Source organism: Schistocerca nitens, chromosome 4, assembly GCF_023898315.1.
Source record: "Schistocerca nitens isolate TAMUIC-IGC-003100 chromosome 4, iqSchNite1.1, whole genome shotgun sequence".
Lineage (NCBI taxonomy): Eukaryota > Metazoa > Arthropoda > Insecta > Orthoptera > Acrididae > Schistocerca > Schistocerca nitens.
Window position 1 is genome coordinate 516,932,762 of NC_064617.1, and position 17,978 is coordinate 516,950,739.

At 43.4% G+C, this 17,978-nt stretch overlaps 1 protein-coding gene across 1 annotated transcript in view; it reads left to right on the forward strand.

Annotated features, from left to right (window-relative positions):
- The window catches only part of LOC126252408 (dual specificity protein phosphatase 22), a 571,353-nt gene that overhangs the window by 361,985 nt on the left and 191,390 nt on the right, over nt 1-17,978 (forward strand). Inside the window, exon 2 of the mRNA XM_049953298.1 lies at nt 2,956-3,072. Within this exon, the coding sequence (XP_049809255.1) occupies nt 2,956-3,072 (117 nt within the window). The remainder of the gene's footprint in view (nt 1-2,955; nt 3,073-17,978) is intronic.

The window sequence follows — 17,978 nt, forward strand, 5'->3', positions numbered from 1 at the left end:
CTAATATGTGTTTGACTACTTATAGTTATTGTTTGACAATCATGCAACCAAACAACAACGCGTCTTTCTCACTATTCATGCATAACACGTTACATTTGTTTCTGTTGAGGTCCAACTGCCGATCCCTGCACCAGGTGTTGATCCTCTGCAACTCTTCTTGTACGTAATTACAATGTTCTACTGATGTACCTTTTCTGCTTCCAGCAGAAGCATTCGTGAACTGCGTCACTTTGTTTCCTACGCCATCAACTAGAGCAGTATCCAGAGTGATAGAGTGATTCCGTGATGGTGTTACATTCTTTCAGGGATGATGAAGGAGATTAAATGTATCCATTTGAGATAAGGACCCTGGTCAGGAAAATATCACGTTTCAAATTATAAACGAAGATTGTTCTGATACTTCTGACAGTGAACCTCTTCTACTGAAAGCTCTTCTTCGGTTCCCATATTTTGGGAGGAGTCAGTATGGACCAAAAGAAGAAAAAACCGTCCAGTAAACATGGGCTCTAAAATGCGTTTCTTATATGCTAAGAGCACTTGTTCCGTGCAAGGGATGTGTTTCGCAGTAGTAAAGATAAGCAACTGTGCATAGCTCTTAAGGTATGATCTTCAGAGCCCATATTTACTCGACTTTTTTTCCTGTTTTGGTCCATACTACCTGCTCCAAAAATATGGAAAGCAAAGAACTTGCAGTAGCAGAGGTCCACTGTCGGAGGTAACAGAACGATTTTCGCTTATAATTTCCGACTCGGTCGTTTTTGGAGCAGGGTCTCTTATCTCAAACCGATACATATACACTTCTCCATCAACCCTGAAACTTTGTAACATCATGACGGAACGACCCTGCATATATTTTGAACTGTCATTGTCCTCCAACACTTCTTTGAAATACGTAACAACGTATTTCACGTCTGAAGATTTCTTCACATTAAGAAAGGCATGCTGCTTCTGTTTGATAGGTACTCTTCAGTCCAATCAGAAAGCTGGGCAGGTTATCCGTTCGCTCGTAGTCTGCTCGTTTTAAATCAGCATATCGTACACCATAGATATCTTGACATAAAAATATTTCAGATGTATTAATTTGATGGGCATTAAAATTGCTACACCACGAAGATGACGTGCTACATAAGCGAAATTTAACCGACAGGAAGAAGATGCTGTGATATGCAAATGATTAGCTTTTCAGAGCATTCACACAAGGTTGGCGCCGGTGGCAACACCTACAACGTGCTGACATGAGGAAAGTTTCCAACCAATTGCTCATACACAAACAGCAGTTGACCGGCGTTGCCTGGTGAAACGTTGTTGTGATGCCTCGTGTAAGGAGGAGAAATGCGTACCATCACGTTTCTGACTTTGATAAAGATCGGATTGTAGCCTATCGCGTTTGCGGTTTATCGTATCGCGACATTGCTGCTCGCGTTGGTCGAGATCCAATGACTGTTAGCAGAATATGGAATCGGTGGGTTCAGGAGGGTAATACGGAACGCCGTGCTGGATCCCAACGGCCTCGTATAACTAGCAGTCGAGATGACAGGCACCTTATCCGCATGGCTGTAACGAACGGATCGTGCAGCCACGTCTCGATCCCTGAGTCAACAGATGGGGACGTTTGAAAGGCAACAACCATCTGCACGAACAGTTCGACGACGTTTGCAGCATCATGGACTATCAGCTCGGAGACCATGGCTGCGGTTACCCTTGACGCTGCATCACAGACAGGAGCGCCTGCGATGGTGTACTCAACGACTAACCTGGGTACACGAATGGCAAAACGTCATTTTTTCGGATGAATCCAGGTTCTGTTTACAGCATCATGATGGTCGCATCCGTGTTTGGCGACATCGCGGTGAACGCACATTGGAAGAGTGTATTCGTCATCGCCATACTGGCGTATCACCCGGCGTGATGGTATGGGGGTGCCATTGGTTACACATCTCGGTCACCTCCTGTTCGCCGGCCGGAGTGGCCGAGCGGTTCTAGGCGCTTCAGTCCGGAACCGCGCGACCGCTACGGTCGCAGGTTCGAATTCTGCCTCGGGCATGGATGTGTGTGGTGTCCTTAGGTTAGTTAGGTTTAAGTAGTTCTAAGTTCTAGGGGACTGATGACCTCAGATGTTAAGTCCCATAGTTCTCAGAGCCATTTGGACCTCCTGTTCGCACTGACGGCACTGTGAACAGTGGACGTTACATTTAAGATGTGCTACGAGCCGTGGCTTTACCCTTCATTCGATCCCTGTGAAACCCTACATTTCAGTAGGATAATGCACGACCGCATGTTGCAGGTCCTGTACGGGCTTTTCTGGATACAGAAAATGTTCGATTGTTGCCCTGGTCAGCACATTCTCCAGATCTCTCACCAACTGAAAACGTCTGGTCAATGGTGGCCGAGCAACTGGTTCGTCAGAATACGCCAGTCACTACTCTTGATGAACTGTGGTACCGTGTTGAAGCTGCATGGGCAGCTGCACCTGTTCACCCCATCCAAGCTCTGTTTGACTCAATGCCCAGGCGTATCAAGGCCGTTATTACGGCTAGAGGTGGTTTTCCTGGGTACTGATTTCTTAGGATTTATGCACCCGAATTGCATGAAAATGTAATCACAAGTCAGTTCTAGGATAATATATTTGTCCAGTGAATACCCGTTTATCATCTGCATTTCTTCTTAGTGTAGCAGTTTTGTTTATTTTCATTTACCGAGACCATCGAGACGCACTGCAAAAGGAATGCATGACCGTCTGTGATGTAACAGTATGTTATTTGTCTGCTACTAATTTGCTGCAAGCATCACGCAACAGTCTTTTCTAAACTTGAATGTTTGTGGATGGAACAGCATCGCGGCGGCCAGTTGTCACAAGATTGATATGCTGCGCACCACCATTCTCAGAGAAGGCAGAAGGCTGCGAAAGCACGCCACACCTGTGTCGCACGGGACTCAAGTCTCCTTGTGTTGCAGGTGCTGCCCGGGCTGTACGTGGGGAACTACCGGGACTCCAAGGACGCGGCGCAGCTCGAGCGCTTCCAGATCACCCACATCGTCGCCATCCACGACGCCGCACGCAAGCTGCACTCGGTATGGTTTCATGTTTCTGCTCCTCGCTTCCTTAGCTCCAGTTCTACTCATTACACTGAATTCATGCAACAATAATTGATCATTTCATGAGACACATTACCTGCAGCAGTACAGGGTGCCGCACTTAAATCCGGACAAATTTCAATTCGAATTTCCCGCCATATTGTAGTCCCGCTGGAAGTCACGATTTGCGGTCTTGTAAACCATAGGCATCTAGTAAACTGTCAGAACCTCACAATGGTCGAGATGTTACGGACAAGTGCGGAGTACAACCGAAGAGCCGCGATTATCTGAGGTCTTTGCGCTGAGCGTTCGCTCTCTGAACTATACTGAAGCGCCGAAGAAACTAGTATAAGCATGCGTATTAAAATACAGAGATACGTAAACGAGCAGAATAAGACAAGCGTCTGACACAGTTGTTAGATCGGTTGCTGCTGCTAGGTTATCAAGATTTGAGTTTGAACGTGGTGTAATAGTCGGCGCACGAGCGATGGGACACAGCGTCTCCGAGGTAACGATGAAGTGGGGATTTTCCCGAACGACCGTTTCAAGAGTGTACCGTGAATATCAGGAATCCGGCAAAACATAAAATCTCTGACATCGATACGGCCGGAAAAAGATATTTCAAGAACGGGACCAACGGCGACTGACGAGAATCGTTCAACGAGACAGAAGTGGAACTCTTCCGCAAACTGCTGCAAATGTCAATGCTGGGCCATCAAAAAGGGTCAGCATGCGAACCACTGAACGAAACATCATCGATATGGGCTTTCGGAGCCGAGGGCCTACTCGCGTACCCTTGATGACTGCACGACCCAAAGCTTTATGCGTCACCTGGGCTCGTGAACACCCACATTGGACTGTTGGTGACTGCGAATATGTTGCCTGGTCGGACGAGTCTCGTTTCAAATTGTATCAAGCGGATCGACGTGCACGGGTATGGAGACAACCTTATGAATTTTGGACTGTGCATGTCAGCAGAGGACTGTTCAAGCTAGTGGAGGCTCTGTGCAGTTGGAGTGATATGGGAGCCCTGATACGTCTAGATACCTTTCTGACAGGTGTCACATACGCAAGCATCCTCTTTGATCACCTGCGTCCATTCATGTCCATTGTGCATTCCGATGGACTTGGGCAATTCCCAGCAGGACAATGCGACAACCTGTATGCTCAGAATTGGTACAGTATGGCTCCAGGAACATTCTTCTGAGTTTAAACACTTCCGCTGGCCACCAAACTTCCCAGACATTATTGAGCATATCTGGGATGCCTTGCAACGTGCTCTTCAGAAGATCAGGATTCGTGTTGTCATTTCCGTCCAGCACTACTTCAGACCTTAGTCGGGTCCATGCCACGTCGTGTTGCGGCACTTCTGCGCGCTCTCCGGGGCCCTACACGATATTAGGCAGGTTTACCAGTTTCTTTGGCTGTTCGATTCTTCGGGTACCCGAGATCAACCGTTTACTATGTTGTGACCAAGTATAATGCTTTGGAGGTCTGGGGAAGGTTTCCTAACCCGGCGAGGAAACATCATTCGACGAAACGCGTGTCACGGACAACCGCAGTCATCAAAAAAGCTCAGGCGCTGATTTCGGAAGACCCGGGGTAATCGCTGAGGAAATTGGCGTCAGTATTGAATGTTAGCAAGCGAACAACGTCTCGGATGGCAGAGGAGATCCTAATACGATCCATTTAGTCCAAAACTAGCTCTCGGATAAGGTTGACGTGTTTTGGTGAAAGGAGTTCTGGCCCCGAAAATCCCGGATTTGAAACCCCTCGACTACTATGTTTGGAGCGTAGTAGAAAGAGATACTAATAAGACGAGGCACCGTAATGTCGGTTCTCTACGCACCGCTATCTAAGCAGCATTCGCGAATATGTACAGCTCTGTTTTAAAGAGTGCGTGCGATCGCTTCAGGACAAATTTGGAGGCGGTCATTGCGGCTGAAGGGGGTTACATCGAGAAATGTTAGTCTTGAAGGACACCATTACTTTTATGTACAAGGATTTTCATTTTAAAAATGTTTCATTTGTCCGGATTTAAGCGCCGCACCCTGTTGCTTCGTCAGTCTCTCTAATACGTGAGCGTTCGTCGGCCACACCAGTTTTTCGCAAAGCATCCGTGCCCTGTGGATTGCATGCCCTTGGGCCGCAGGGGCTCCTCCCTTCGGAGGCTGTGTACGCGCCTCGCTAATACAGCGCGTATTTGGATCCTATACAGAATACAAACTACCTGTCGCCAATGTACGAGGGTTCGAACTTTAATAGTGGCAACTATTTACCGCTCGTACAAAATAGATACGTGGTTCAAAGTTTTACTGACCTTCAAAGCAGTCACCAGCATTGTGTATAACCCGATGTGGAAGTCGTAGGACGCTCTTAGCAGTGCCAGTTGTGTCGACAGTTCGAGCGGTGCGGTGTATTGCCCGACGAATTTGTAGCAGTTCTGAAGCCAATGCCGTGAAGTGTTTCCTTCAGTTCGGAAATGGAGTTGAGCTTACGACGGCTTAAGTCAGGGGAGTGCAGTACGTGGTATAGCACTTAGCAGCCCCATCAGTGAAACAAATCAGTAACAACTTGCACTGTACGTGCTTGAGCATTGTCCTGCAAAATGATGGTCAGGTCCTGCAGAAAGTGTCATCACTTCTGTCTCTAAGCTGGTCGTAGGTTGTGTTCCAAAAATGAACAGCATGCTAACCTATAACATGATAATGTGTTGCAAAATTTGGAAAGTTTTTGTAAGATGTTATGGGACCAAACTGCTGAGGTCATCGGTCCCTAAGCTTACTCACTGTTTAGTCTAACTTAAACTAACTTACGCTAAGGACAACACACACACACACACACACACACACACACACACACACACACTCATGCCCGAGTGAAGACTCGAACCTCCGACGTAGGGAGCCGCGCGGACCGTGACAGGGCGCCTTAGACCACGCTGCTGCCCCGCGCGGCACATTTGTAACCCACACATAACATCGAGAAGCTGAAGCAGTACGTCTAAAGTATGACAATGTGAATACGTCTAATATCCTCCACAAACAGGGTAAATAGACGTACAAAATATAAACGTTTCATAATTCCTACTCTTTTTCCTATTGAAGGTGTTCCTGAAATCACCATCCGTTTTGTTACATTTACAGATGTACTGTCAAATTTAGCTTTACAACCACAACCTATTTCAACCAGATAGACTACCTGGACAAATGCTGTCAGCTTTTTCTGTGCTAATCTTGAAGTTAAGTAGATAAGACATCGTAAATTCCCCCAAATTTATTGAAGTTAACATCTGTTTGCTTCATTCTATTGAAAAGCATTAACTTTTCGCCTCACAATTTTTTTCCGGTTTTGGGTCCTAGATACTTTAGAAGCTTCTATGTGGCCTACATTAAAGACGTGGAAGTAACATTCAAAAAAACAGATGTGAAGCAAGACCTGATCTACATAAAATTAAATTTTGTTAGCTTGCCTGCCACAGGTAAACGATGGAATCTCCAATAACTGTTGAAGAGTTTGAAAAATCTTCGCAGTTATTCTACGGAGAAGGGGGTATTGCAGCAAAAGAGAGGACGATTAAAGTTATCGGATCACATCCTGATTTTGAGTTTATGAAGATGACAAAAAAAGAAACTTTGGCGAAAATGTAAAACACATTCAACTTTTTTTGACTTTGTCCGAAATTTGTTGACTTAAGTATGCTCCTGTCACTTCTTGTGACGCAGAAAGCACATTTTCTATGTACAGAAATGTTCTGTCTGATAAATGCATGGGCATAAGTGAAGAAAATTTAGAGAAACTGGTTGTTATGTAGTGTTTTAGAAGGAAATAGAAATAAATATAGAACTCAATTCCGATTCGCATATTTGTCTTGATGGCACATTGTGCATATTATAGATATGATACTGCATGAATGCATGCATGTCTTACGATCTGATAATGCATAAAAATCGGGGCTGGAATGATGATAGAAAAAAGGTTCTCGACTTTGGTAACGGTTTGATGTGAGCACTTCATGTCCAACACCTAATACAATGAAATCTAAATAACTTCACTGTCTCTTGGTAATCTATGATGTTTCTAGGACTAAACGTATAATACAGAACCTCATAGTCTACTGTATGTACTACTCCGTAATTAAAGAATGGTAGGTCACAAATGTTGTCTGAACAGAACTTGTAGAACTCTGCTCCGTAGCATAATTTCAGGAAATCGTGGCACTGTGAGTTCTACTGAACTACACTGTTGGCGGCGCATCGTCTTTTGCTTGCGTCGGCGGAAGAATCTCCACTCTTGCCAGTACTAGGCAGGAGCGAAATAGTCCACTGTTGAGAGCTCTCTCTCTGGTGGCTGGAAATACTATCGGTGGAAGAGTATGAGACGCTGATGGGCGTGGTGGTGGAAGCGGCGGAAGGTAGTTCCAAATAGCGAACGCCATTTGGAAGCAGCTGCTCAGAACGGGAAGGTGCCAGCCGAGTGGTTGTTCGTGTGTGGTGATGGTCCCTCGTGTTACTGAAGTATACCTCTTAAGCCATGTACAGAACACTTATTTGGTAATTTTATCTATAATACTAAGCAGTGAATCAAAAACATTTACCACATCTGAAAGAAAATGATCTTCTCCCATCACCTAATGGAATAAATAATTCTGGTGTGGCCCGTGCTGCACTGGGCCTGAACCGAAATCAAGTGCCACATGAAACCTCGGCACATTAGACTGCTGACAGATCATCGCGCCATACACATCGAGCACTCCATCTCCAAAGCCTTGTAGGCTCCCAGATGGTCACTACGTACACACACTATTCTCAGTATCCACCGTACACAGTATAAATTGCCGTGGTCAACTGCATATGAATGACAGATGTCACTCTACACACTTGTTTGTACAACAGACAGACGACCCAAAGTGTAGCAATGATGAAATTGGAGACAGTAGTAATATCAGAGATTCTTAGCATTAGAGGCGAGCTGAATTATCGTCCCCGACGCTCCTTTCTGCTAACTGCACATCAAAGAGTACTAATAACAGCAGGAGGGTTGCAAATGGACAGTCGAAACCTAGATCAAGACTGAACGATAAGCACCTGAGTTTCCCGCGTATTATCTCAATCTTTGTTGGAGATGGTCACCTCTTGCTACCTGCTTCTAGATTTTGTCCCTTACAAGCCACCTTACGGTATATGGCCGAGTGAACTTCTCGCACCTCCATCATTGCTCCCTCCTTCATGCTCTATTCACGAATGGTGCGTGACAAGAATGAATTTCGCTTAAACCTCTGTATAAGCTCTACTTTCTCTGATTTCCTTGTAATTGTCATTTTGCGAAGATTATCTGGAAGGAGTTAATATGTTGGTTGACTCTTCTTGGAATGTACGCTCTCGGAATTTTAAAAGTAAACGCACGCCTCGCTTGTATCGTCTGACACTGGAATATGGTGAGCGTCTCCTCCACGACGAAATATACCTCCCCTCTCCGTAAACTCAATCAATCCTACATGGTAAGGATCTCAGACTGGCGAGGAAAACTCAAGGACTGATCGAACGAGTATTTTGCAAACTACTTCCTTACACTTCTTCCAGTTTCTATTATCCTGGCATATGTTTTTCTGTTCACTTTAGGTCACTCACATTAATGCGTTGGTATTTTATTGTTGGTACTGTTTCCGGTGACATATTACCCATAGTATAATCGAACATTAATCTATCTTCCCGCCTATTTACGCGTAGTACATTACATTCATTTATAACGAGAGCCAACTACCAATCGCAGAACTAGTCGTCCATGCTCTGCAGGTCTTTCTGCTTTTCGCCAAAGTTTTCTAGCTTGTCTGTTAGCCGTACTAGAAAATTATTGTCTGTCTTTAAACACAGCTTATCACATATCACAAGAAAATACTCTGGGTTCCTTCATGCATGCTGTTTGTGTAGAGCCAGTATGTTTTCGTAAAATATAATTCACGTTTATATGATCGTTTCCTGAAATCGGTAACTCCGAAATGAGGATCTGTTATAAGCTTTGAATTTTTAACATGTTGCAGCCCTGTCAGCAGCTATGATAAATTAATATGTCAAAAATTCGCTTCGGTTGTGAAATGTTACTGGTCTTTGCCCAGGTTTCAGCTATAGTAATCTAGCCTTCTTCAGAAGCATAAAATAAACTAATACATGCCAGAATAAGACACGGTCAAACATAAAAAGCTAAAGTACCGGGGTACCATGTCAAGCTACGTTACTTAGCTGAGGAATAGCCCCGGTCCCACTTCGTGGAAAGCGGTCGGATAGCCGTGGACGCTACGTTGGAACTGTTTTAGAGATATCCATACATCTTCAACTGTACTGCTTACTGAGCTATTCCTTAGTGCTCTATCTATAGCTTCAGAGAACTTCTGTATCCCACTTCTTTGCATATTAATTTTCCTGGGTAATCTCTTAAACTTCAACCTACTCTTCATCACTAGTATATTGTGATCTAAGTCTATATCTGCTCCTGGGTACGCCCTACAATCGAGTATATAATTTCTGAATCTCTATCTGATCGTGATGTAATCTAACTGAAATCTTCTCGCACCACCCGGCCTTTTCCAAGTATACCTCCTCCTCTTGTGATTCTTGAACAGAGTATTTGCTACTACTGGCTGAAATTTATCACAGAACTCAATTAGTCTTTATTCTCTCTCATTAATTGTCCCAAGCCTACAATTCTTCTGTAACCTTTGCTTCTACTCCTTCCCCTACAATTGCGTTCCAGTTTCCAATGATTATTAGATTTTCATCTCCCATTACCCTTCCAATATCTCTATATACTTTGTCTTTCTGCCCGCATCTCGTGGTCGTGCGGTAGCGTTCTCGCTTCCCACGCCAGGGTTCCCGGGTTCGATTCCCGGCGGGGTCAGGGATTTTCTCTGCCTCGTGATGGCTGGGTGTTGTGTGCTGTCCTTAGGTTAGTTAGGTTTAAGTAGTTCTAAGTTCTAGGGGACTTATGACCACAGCAGTTGAGTCCCATAGTGCTCAGAGCCATTTGAACCATTTGTCTTTCTCTTCATCTTCAGCTTGCGACGTCGGCATGTATACTTGTACTATCGTTGTCGGTGTTCGTTTGCTGCCGATTCCGATAAGAACAATCCTATCACTGGGCTGCTCACAGAAACACGCCCTCTGACCTACCTTTCTATTCATAACGAATTCTACTCCCGTTACACCATTTTCTGCTGTTGTTGATATTATCCTATTCTCATCTAACCAGAAATCCTTGTCTTCTTTCCATTTCACTTCACTGACCCTTACTATATCCAAATTGAGCCTTTGCATTTCCCTTGACAGATTTTCTAGCTTCCCTACCAGGTTCAAGCTTCTGACATTCCACTCCCCGACTCATAAAACGTTACCCTTCCGTTGGTTATTCAATCTTTTTCTTACGGTCAACTCCCCCTTGGCAGTCCCCTCTCGGAGACCCGAATGGGGGACTACTCCGGAAACTTTTGCCGATGGAAAGATCATCTGGACACTTTTTCAATTATAGGCAACATTTCCTGTGGATACACGTCATGTGTCTTTAATGCAGTGGTTTCCATTATATTCTGCATCCTCATGGCGTTGATCATTGCTGTTTCTTCGGCCTTTAGGGGCAGTTTCCCACCCCAACGACAAGAGAGTGTCCTGAACCTCTGCCCGCTCATCCGCCTTCTTTGACACGGCCTTTGGCAGAATGAGGGCGACTTCTTATGCAGCTAAGGATAGAAACTTGAAATTGGAGAAGGTGGGGATCTTATACTGTAGGCATTGTTTAATAAGGGATTTTTCGAAGATATAACCTTAAGGGGTTGAAATAGGGGATGAAGGTCGCTATTAAGGCAATTTTGAGACTAGACCTATGAAAATTGGTACTTGTTTTCTCGATTAGAAATAAAGAAATGCGTGTTTTAGCATTTTTGGAAATTTAACGCTGTGGGGGTGAATCAGCAGTCTTGGAACCCACCGCGCACAAATACGTCTCATGTGCAAATTTTCTGTCACCAACGTGTGGGTGGCAGTCAATGAAATTCGCATTATTTCAGAAAGGGTTGGTAAGGTTATTCGTCAGTCCTCTCTCACAATGAGAACTGCGGTGTTAATATTTTCTTCAGAGAAGTAACTTTAGCGCCGAGTCCTCTTTCTTTTGAAATTATTGATTTTCTCCCGTATTTAAACATTTAAATCGTCTTCGAGCTTGTTGTACGGAAGAACAGACTCTCCACAGGATTCCTGTAACATTGCATAATTGAAGATCCGTGGAGACGAAAGCAGAATTTCAAAGCAGCAGATTGTTCGACGCACGTCACCTCCATTGTTACAGTAGGCGATACTGAACACGTACCAGCTTGCCCGACTGTTATAAGCGGTAATCAGGAATGCCAACGATGGCGCGTTTGTTACACATTAAGCTAATAGAGAGCCATAAGATTGTGGATACACCGGTTCCCGTCAGCTCACCGAAGTTAAGCGCTGTCGGGTGTGGCCAACACTTGTATGGGTGACCATTCGGGCCGCCATGCGCTGTTGCCGTTTTTCGAGGTGCACTCAGCCTCTTGATGCCAATTGAGGAGCTACTCGACCGAATAGTAGTGGCTCCGGTTACGGAAAACCATCATAACGACCGCGAGAGCGGTGTGCTGACCGCACGCCCCTCCTATCCGCATGCTAATCTGAGGATGACACGGCGGTCGGATGGTCCCGATGGGCCACTTGCGGCCTGATGACGGAGTGCTTTTTACTGAGGAATCCCACCAAACGTTGGTGGGCTTGTTCATACTTCCTCTATTCTTGATGCTATCGCATCTTCTGTCAGCTCTAATTTCATCCATGAACGCTAGACTAGGCCCTCGTCCCTACCATCTTCCCTCCAACATATCTTTAAACTGAATTGTTAAATGGGATGAATGGCGATGTAGATAGCTCAGCACGTCGCTCCTCCTAGCAGTGAGTGTTTAGCATAGGCACCTTGTCTCTCCTCCTCTTGTTGAACACTCCATCTCGAAAACATGCAATTCTTTCTTTCCCGTCTTCCTCAGCATCCAAGTTTCTGCTCCAAACAATCGTATACTCCTAACGTAGCTCTTTGAGAATCGTTTCCTGGGAGTCAAGGAGACACTGTTCGACATTAGTAATATTCTTTTGGGATAAGTGATTCTTTTTCCAGTGGTGTTATAACGTTAACATCTATTACACTTGAACCACCCGCAGTGAGACATCTTCCCATGTACCTGAAGCTACTGACAGCTTTTCGCCTTAAAGGTCCACGACTGTGTTGTGCTTTCCATTTCTAGTGTGCATCAATAATTTCTCTTTTTCTTCTATTGATATTCATCTTGCTTCTCTGTTAATGTTTGATTCATCTGGCGAAGCGCCTTCTGCAGCTTGTCTTCATTTCTGACCAATAAGCCAATGTCATCTGCAAAACGGATCGTTTTGAAGCATGCTCCATTAACTGCTATGCAATTGCTGCTCGTTTCTGAGAATTCTCTATGTACATATTAAAATAATGACGGAGACGAACGGTATCGCTGCCTTACACTCCTTAATATCTTAGCCTGTGGCTTATCCTCCCATATAATAGCATTCTGATTCTTGTAGAGGTTCAGAATTATTCTTTTGTTACTGATGTCGTTTCCTATGTTCTTCCTCTCTTTGAACAATTTATTTCAGTTAATATTTTCGAACGATTTCTCTATGTCTATGAAAGCGATTAAGACTGGTGAGATGAGCCTCAAATATGTGTCTAACTAATCGTGAAATGAATACTCCCTCTCGTGTTTCTCGGTTCCTTCGAAAACCGTACTGGTCATTTTGTAAACAGTCTTCTGCTTTCTGCTCCATGCGAAGACAGTTAATCCTGATTTGTACTTTTGTGGTATGTAATATGAGGCTGGGTGTTCTGTACTGTTTGCATTTTCTTGCTTTAATGATCTTCTTAATACATATCATATCTCTCTGCTCAAAATCGTGACGTATTACTTCCTTCAAGTACACATCATTTAACATCTGAAACATGTCTTTGGGTTTTTCTACTGGTATATTCTACTGGAGTTTTATGATCTTTTAGCATTTAATGCTCCACAGAATTCTCTCAATATTTGTGGACCTAGTTCATTTTCGTCAACTTCCTTCACGTTTTCCAGAACAGTATGGATGTTAACAGATTTTGATGTTGCTGAGCAACCGTGATACAACAAATTCTTTGTTGATTATTTAATTACGACCCACGTTTCGACCTTTTATGCAATTTTCAAGTGATGACATTAGCTCGGTCACTTGAAAATGGCATAAAAGTCAGAAACCTATCCAATTAATTTTTACATAAACACTCCAACATTTGATTTTATTGTTTATTTAATTACGACTCAGGTTTCGGTCTCTTATGCCATTTTAATGGTAAAAACTCAGTCACTTGAAAATGGCATAAGAGGCCGAAATCTGGGTTGTAATTAAGTGAACAGCAATACAGTCAAATAGCGATATGTTCATTTAACAATAAAAAAGTATGGATGTTATATGTAGCATTACTAATGTTTACATCTATTATTTTAATTTATTTTCAACCCATTCTTCGCATGCTTTCTTCGTCTCTCTGTTAATGGTATTTCACGAACACCTACCTCGAGCCTCATCCCCTGCTATTTTTCGTTTTTTTCCCCTTTTCATTCATCATGTTTAGAATGTTTTTCTTTACCCAAAGTTTTTCTCCTTCCCAAAGCACATTCAAAAAATTTCCATTTTTTCTGCATGCTGTCTTCATTCGTACATTTGCATATCAGTTCATCCGTCATATTTTCGAATGTGTCAAATGCATCTGTGTTATTGATTTTTATTTAGATTCCACCTCTTTCTATAGGCATGTATAGTTGTTCTTCTGGAGCGCAACTGACTGTCCACGCCAAGCGGATTATGATCTGAATTTTCGTCAGAACCAGTTAGGTTTTTAGTATCTTTTATTTAATTCTTACCTCTGTTTTTTACTAATGTGTAATTCAATTGATAGCGGTTACAGTCACTTGGTACAGTCCAAGTGCATCTTGTTCTTTTCGGCTCCCTGAATAATGTGTGTGCCACAACGAAGGTGTGGCCTTCTTTTGTACCCTCTCCTATCACAATATTCCAGGAACCGACAGTGACGATGTTGTCCCTTCCTTCATTTTTCATTAAAACTTCATCGAGCTATTCGTAAACTTTTTGTACCTGCTAGTCTGCATCAGTCTGAGGTAGGTACATATGCCTGAAGAAACAAATATCCGTGAGTTCTGCCCTGATTCCAACCATAGTTGTGCGGTAGCGTTCTCGCTTCCCACGCCCTGGTTCCCGGGTTCGATTCCTGGCGGGGTCAGGTATTTTCTCTGTCTCGTGATGACTGGGTGTTGTGTGATGTCATTAGTTAGGTTTAAGTAGTTCTAAGTTCTAGGAGACTGATGACCATAGATGTTGAAGTCCCATAGTGCTCAGAGCCATTTGAACCAACCATAGTTATTCGCTCATTGCATCCTCAGACGCTGATTATGCGTTGTTCTACTTTCTTTTCCGATATAAAACCAACTCCTCCACTTCAGCAAACATTCTACACTCGATACAAAGAACAAGTCAGAGAATGGAAACATTGGACAAGCCACTTAACTTTTATAGAACATAGAATAACCTGGCAACTTTTCAAGAATATTATGAAATATACAAAACAAAGGCAGAAAACAAGCTACTACTAAAGGACCAAGTTAATATGACTAAGCACTCACTGTTTACATTAACTGATTATATAATGGGCAAACATCCCAATAGTTAATCACAAATCCCACCCCTCTCCTAAGTATATTCCTAAAAAAAGTATACGCGCAAACTCACACACACACACACACACACACACACACACACACACACACACACACACAAAACTGACATCAAGGCATACACAAAAAAACTAAAACAACTAAAATCAAAAACCGGGAAGTTTGGCAACACTTACAGAAAGAAAACACTCTAGACACAGGAAATGGCAATTAAAGTGTTATGTTATCTAAATACAGTGACCACACAAAAAATTGGAGACTTTCTAGTGGTTTTTCTCATGAGGGAAAGCTGCTTGGTTCTCAAATAATGAATTTGGCGCCGATCTGTAAGTACTTTTCCATTTTATTGTAAAACACTTCCATGAACTGTTTTAAATCTATAAGCAACAAGTGACCAAAAACAAACTAACGTCCACGGAACCCACTGAAAATGCCTTATTGAAAGGTCGAAACGCGTCTGGGTGCATAAACAAAATAGAAATAAAAATTAATGTGCAGTGTGCGAAAGGCGTTTTTCTGTAAACTATTGCAATCTGTATACAGCTGCTACGAAATTAGCCACCACAAGAAGCTTGTTAAATGAATTTCTCTTATCTAGTGTACATCAACCATCAACCGAATGGTGCAGTCTGTTCCTATGCCCTTGAGAATGATGGTGTGTGTCGGCTCACAATAACAAGTTTTAAATGAGTGGACCCTCTTGGCTATTATTCCGCTAGTAGAACAACGTAATTATAAATGCAAAACACAATATTGTGTATGTTCTATAGGATTAATTTATTTAATTCACAGGTTTTCGGCTTGCAAGACCATAATCATACTAACTATCGTCGCCATAGAAGTTACATGTATGTAAACAACGTTGCAAAAGAAGTTTCTCATCTGATGGAAGATACAGACGTATTACTAGACTAGCAATACCATGGAGGTAAAACAAGAAGGGAGGTGGCATTACGTCACAAACTTGAAGCCGATGTCCACCATCTTAACTGGCCAAAAACATTAGGTTCACCGTATTCTTACCCCCATAGTTCACCGCGGTGGTACTTCCCGTGACCGAATGAGGTGGCGCAGTGGTTAGCACACTGGACTCGCATTCGGGAGGAAGACGGTTCAATCCCGTGTCCGGCCATCCTGATTTAGGTTTTCCGTGATTTCCCTAAATCGCTCCAGGCAAATGCCTGGATGGTTCCTTCGAAAGGGCACGGCCGACTTTCTTCTCCGTCCTTTCCTAATCCGATGAGACCGATGACCTCGCTGTCTGGTCTCCTCCCCCAAAACAACCCCAACCCCCAACTTCCCCGTGACGTCACTCTGTGTCGTATTACGAGAGAAAATAGGCATTAAAGAACAGAAAAACGTTCAAAATTGCCTTTCTGACACTATGTTATTCATGTAAGCTCTATAATTTTTAGTATTTGAAACTGTTGTTGCGTGCACACGACAGAAATAATGGTGGTTCAAATGGCTCTGAGCACTATGGGACTCAACTGCTGTGGTCATAAGTCCCCTAGAAGTTAGAACTACTTAAACCTAACTAACCTAAGGACAGCACACAACACCCAGCCATCACGAGGCAGAGAAAATCCCTGACCCCGCCGGGAATCGAACCCGGGAACCCGGGCGTGGGAAGCGAGAACGCTACCGCACGACCACGAGATGCGGGCTCGACAAAAATAATGAACGAGAAGCACTAGTATACCGTATTCTGCTAATGTTTTGGGCTACTTAAAATGACGGCTACCCCGCCCACTCTGATTTCAAAACAACGTACAGCGTAAGTCTGTAGTGCCACATCACTTCTTTTTTTTACTTCCATGGGCAATACCATATACACTGTCATTGATCACTGAAGCCAGCACGTGGGATGTCTGTGACTGAAGCACGAACGCACAGTAAATGCCATCTTTGGCAGTGCAGCGATAATGCAGTTAAAAAGGTCAAAAGGAAATAAATATACAGAGAGCAAACGAGGAAAAACAATGCTTGTATAACAATGATAATAGATACTGTTTTTCGAGTTTGGTGTTAATGGTTTTTCTTATTTGCTACCTTTATATTTACTTACCGTTCCTGATCCAAGTTTTACGTTTTAAACTGCATTACCGATGTACTACCAGAAATGGCCTTTATTGTGTGTTCGTGTCTTCGTTGAGATGCGTGACATCCTTTACAATGGTGTTTACAAATATTGTAACTTCTTTGAGGACGACAGTTAGTCTTACGATGTCTTTGTAAGCCGAAAACCGTTTAATAAAATAAAAGTTTATCATGTAGAACATACACAAAATTGTGCTTTTATCTATAAAATAAATCTCACAAACTAACTGCATGCAGAGAAACAAAACATTAGCAAAAGTTTTCCAACCCTGCTGCGCCTACGTTGAATGTGAGAGTATAAACGCAAACTCGAATGAAGTGCCGTTAACGATAACTGCACTAGGATAAAGTGCCCGTATCGAGCTCGTCTATCAGATATGCATTACACTCAGCTACCAGTCCCTTCGGCATACGTTCACTAGTTAGGCAGGGCAGTTAATACAAATATTCAGTGAAGTGGAATAGGACAGAAAGAATGATCTATAATTCATCAGTTCCTTTGTGAAAGCTTTTGACACGCCATAGCACAGAAACTATTGCCGCCACCGAAAACGGAAACGTCAAATATCGGACACACAGCAATTTAACCGAGCGAGGTGCCGCAGTGGCTAGCACACTGGACTCGCATTCCGGGGGACGACGGTTCAAACCCGCGTCCGGCCATCATGATTTACGTTTCCCATGATTTGCCTAAATCACTTCAGGCAAATACTTGGATGGTTCCTTTGAAAGTGCACGGCCGACTTCCTTCCGCATCCTTCCCTTATCCGACGGGATCGATGATCTCGCTGTTAGGGCCCCTCCCCCCAATTCAACCAACAGCTGTTTAAAGAACCTACGCTCTGTCACCTATCGTTATGTTGTAGTATGAGGTTTCTTAGGTAAAATTCAACCTCTTACGAGAACGGTGGTGAGTGTAGCCAACACCATAAGCCAAAAATTGTAAAAAGCTTTTATGTTGTTTTGAAGTGGGTATAAGTGCATAAAACCTTTA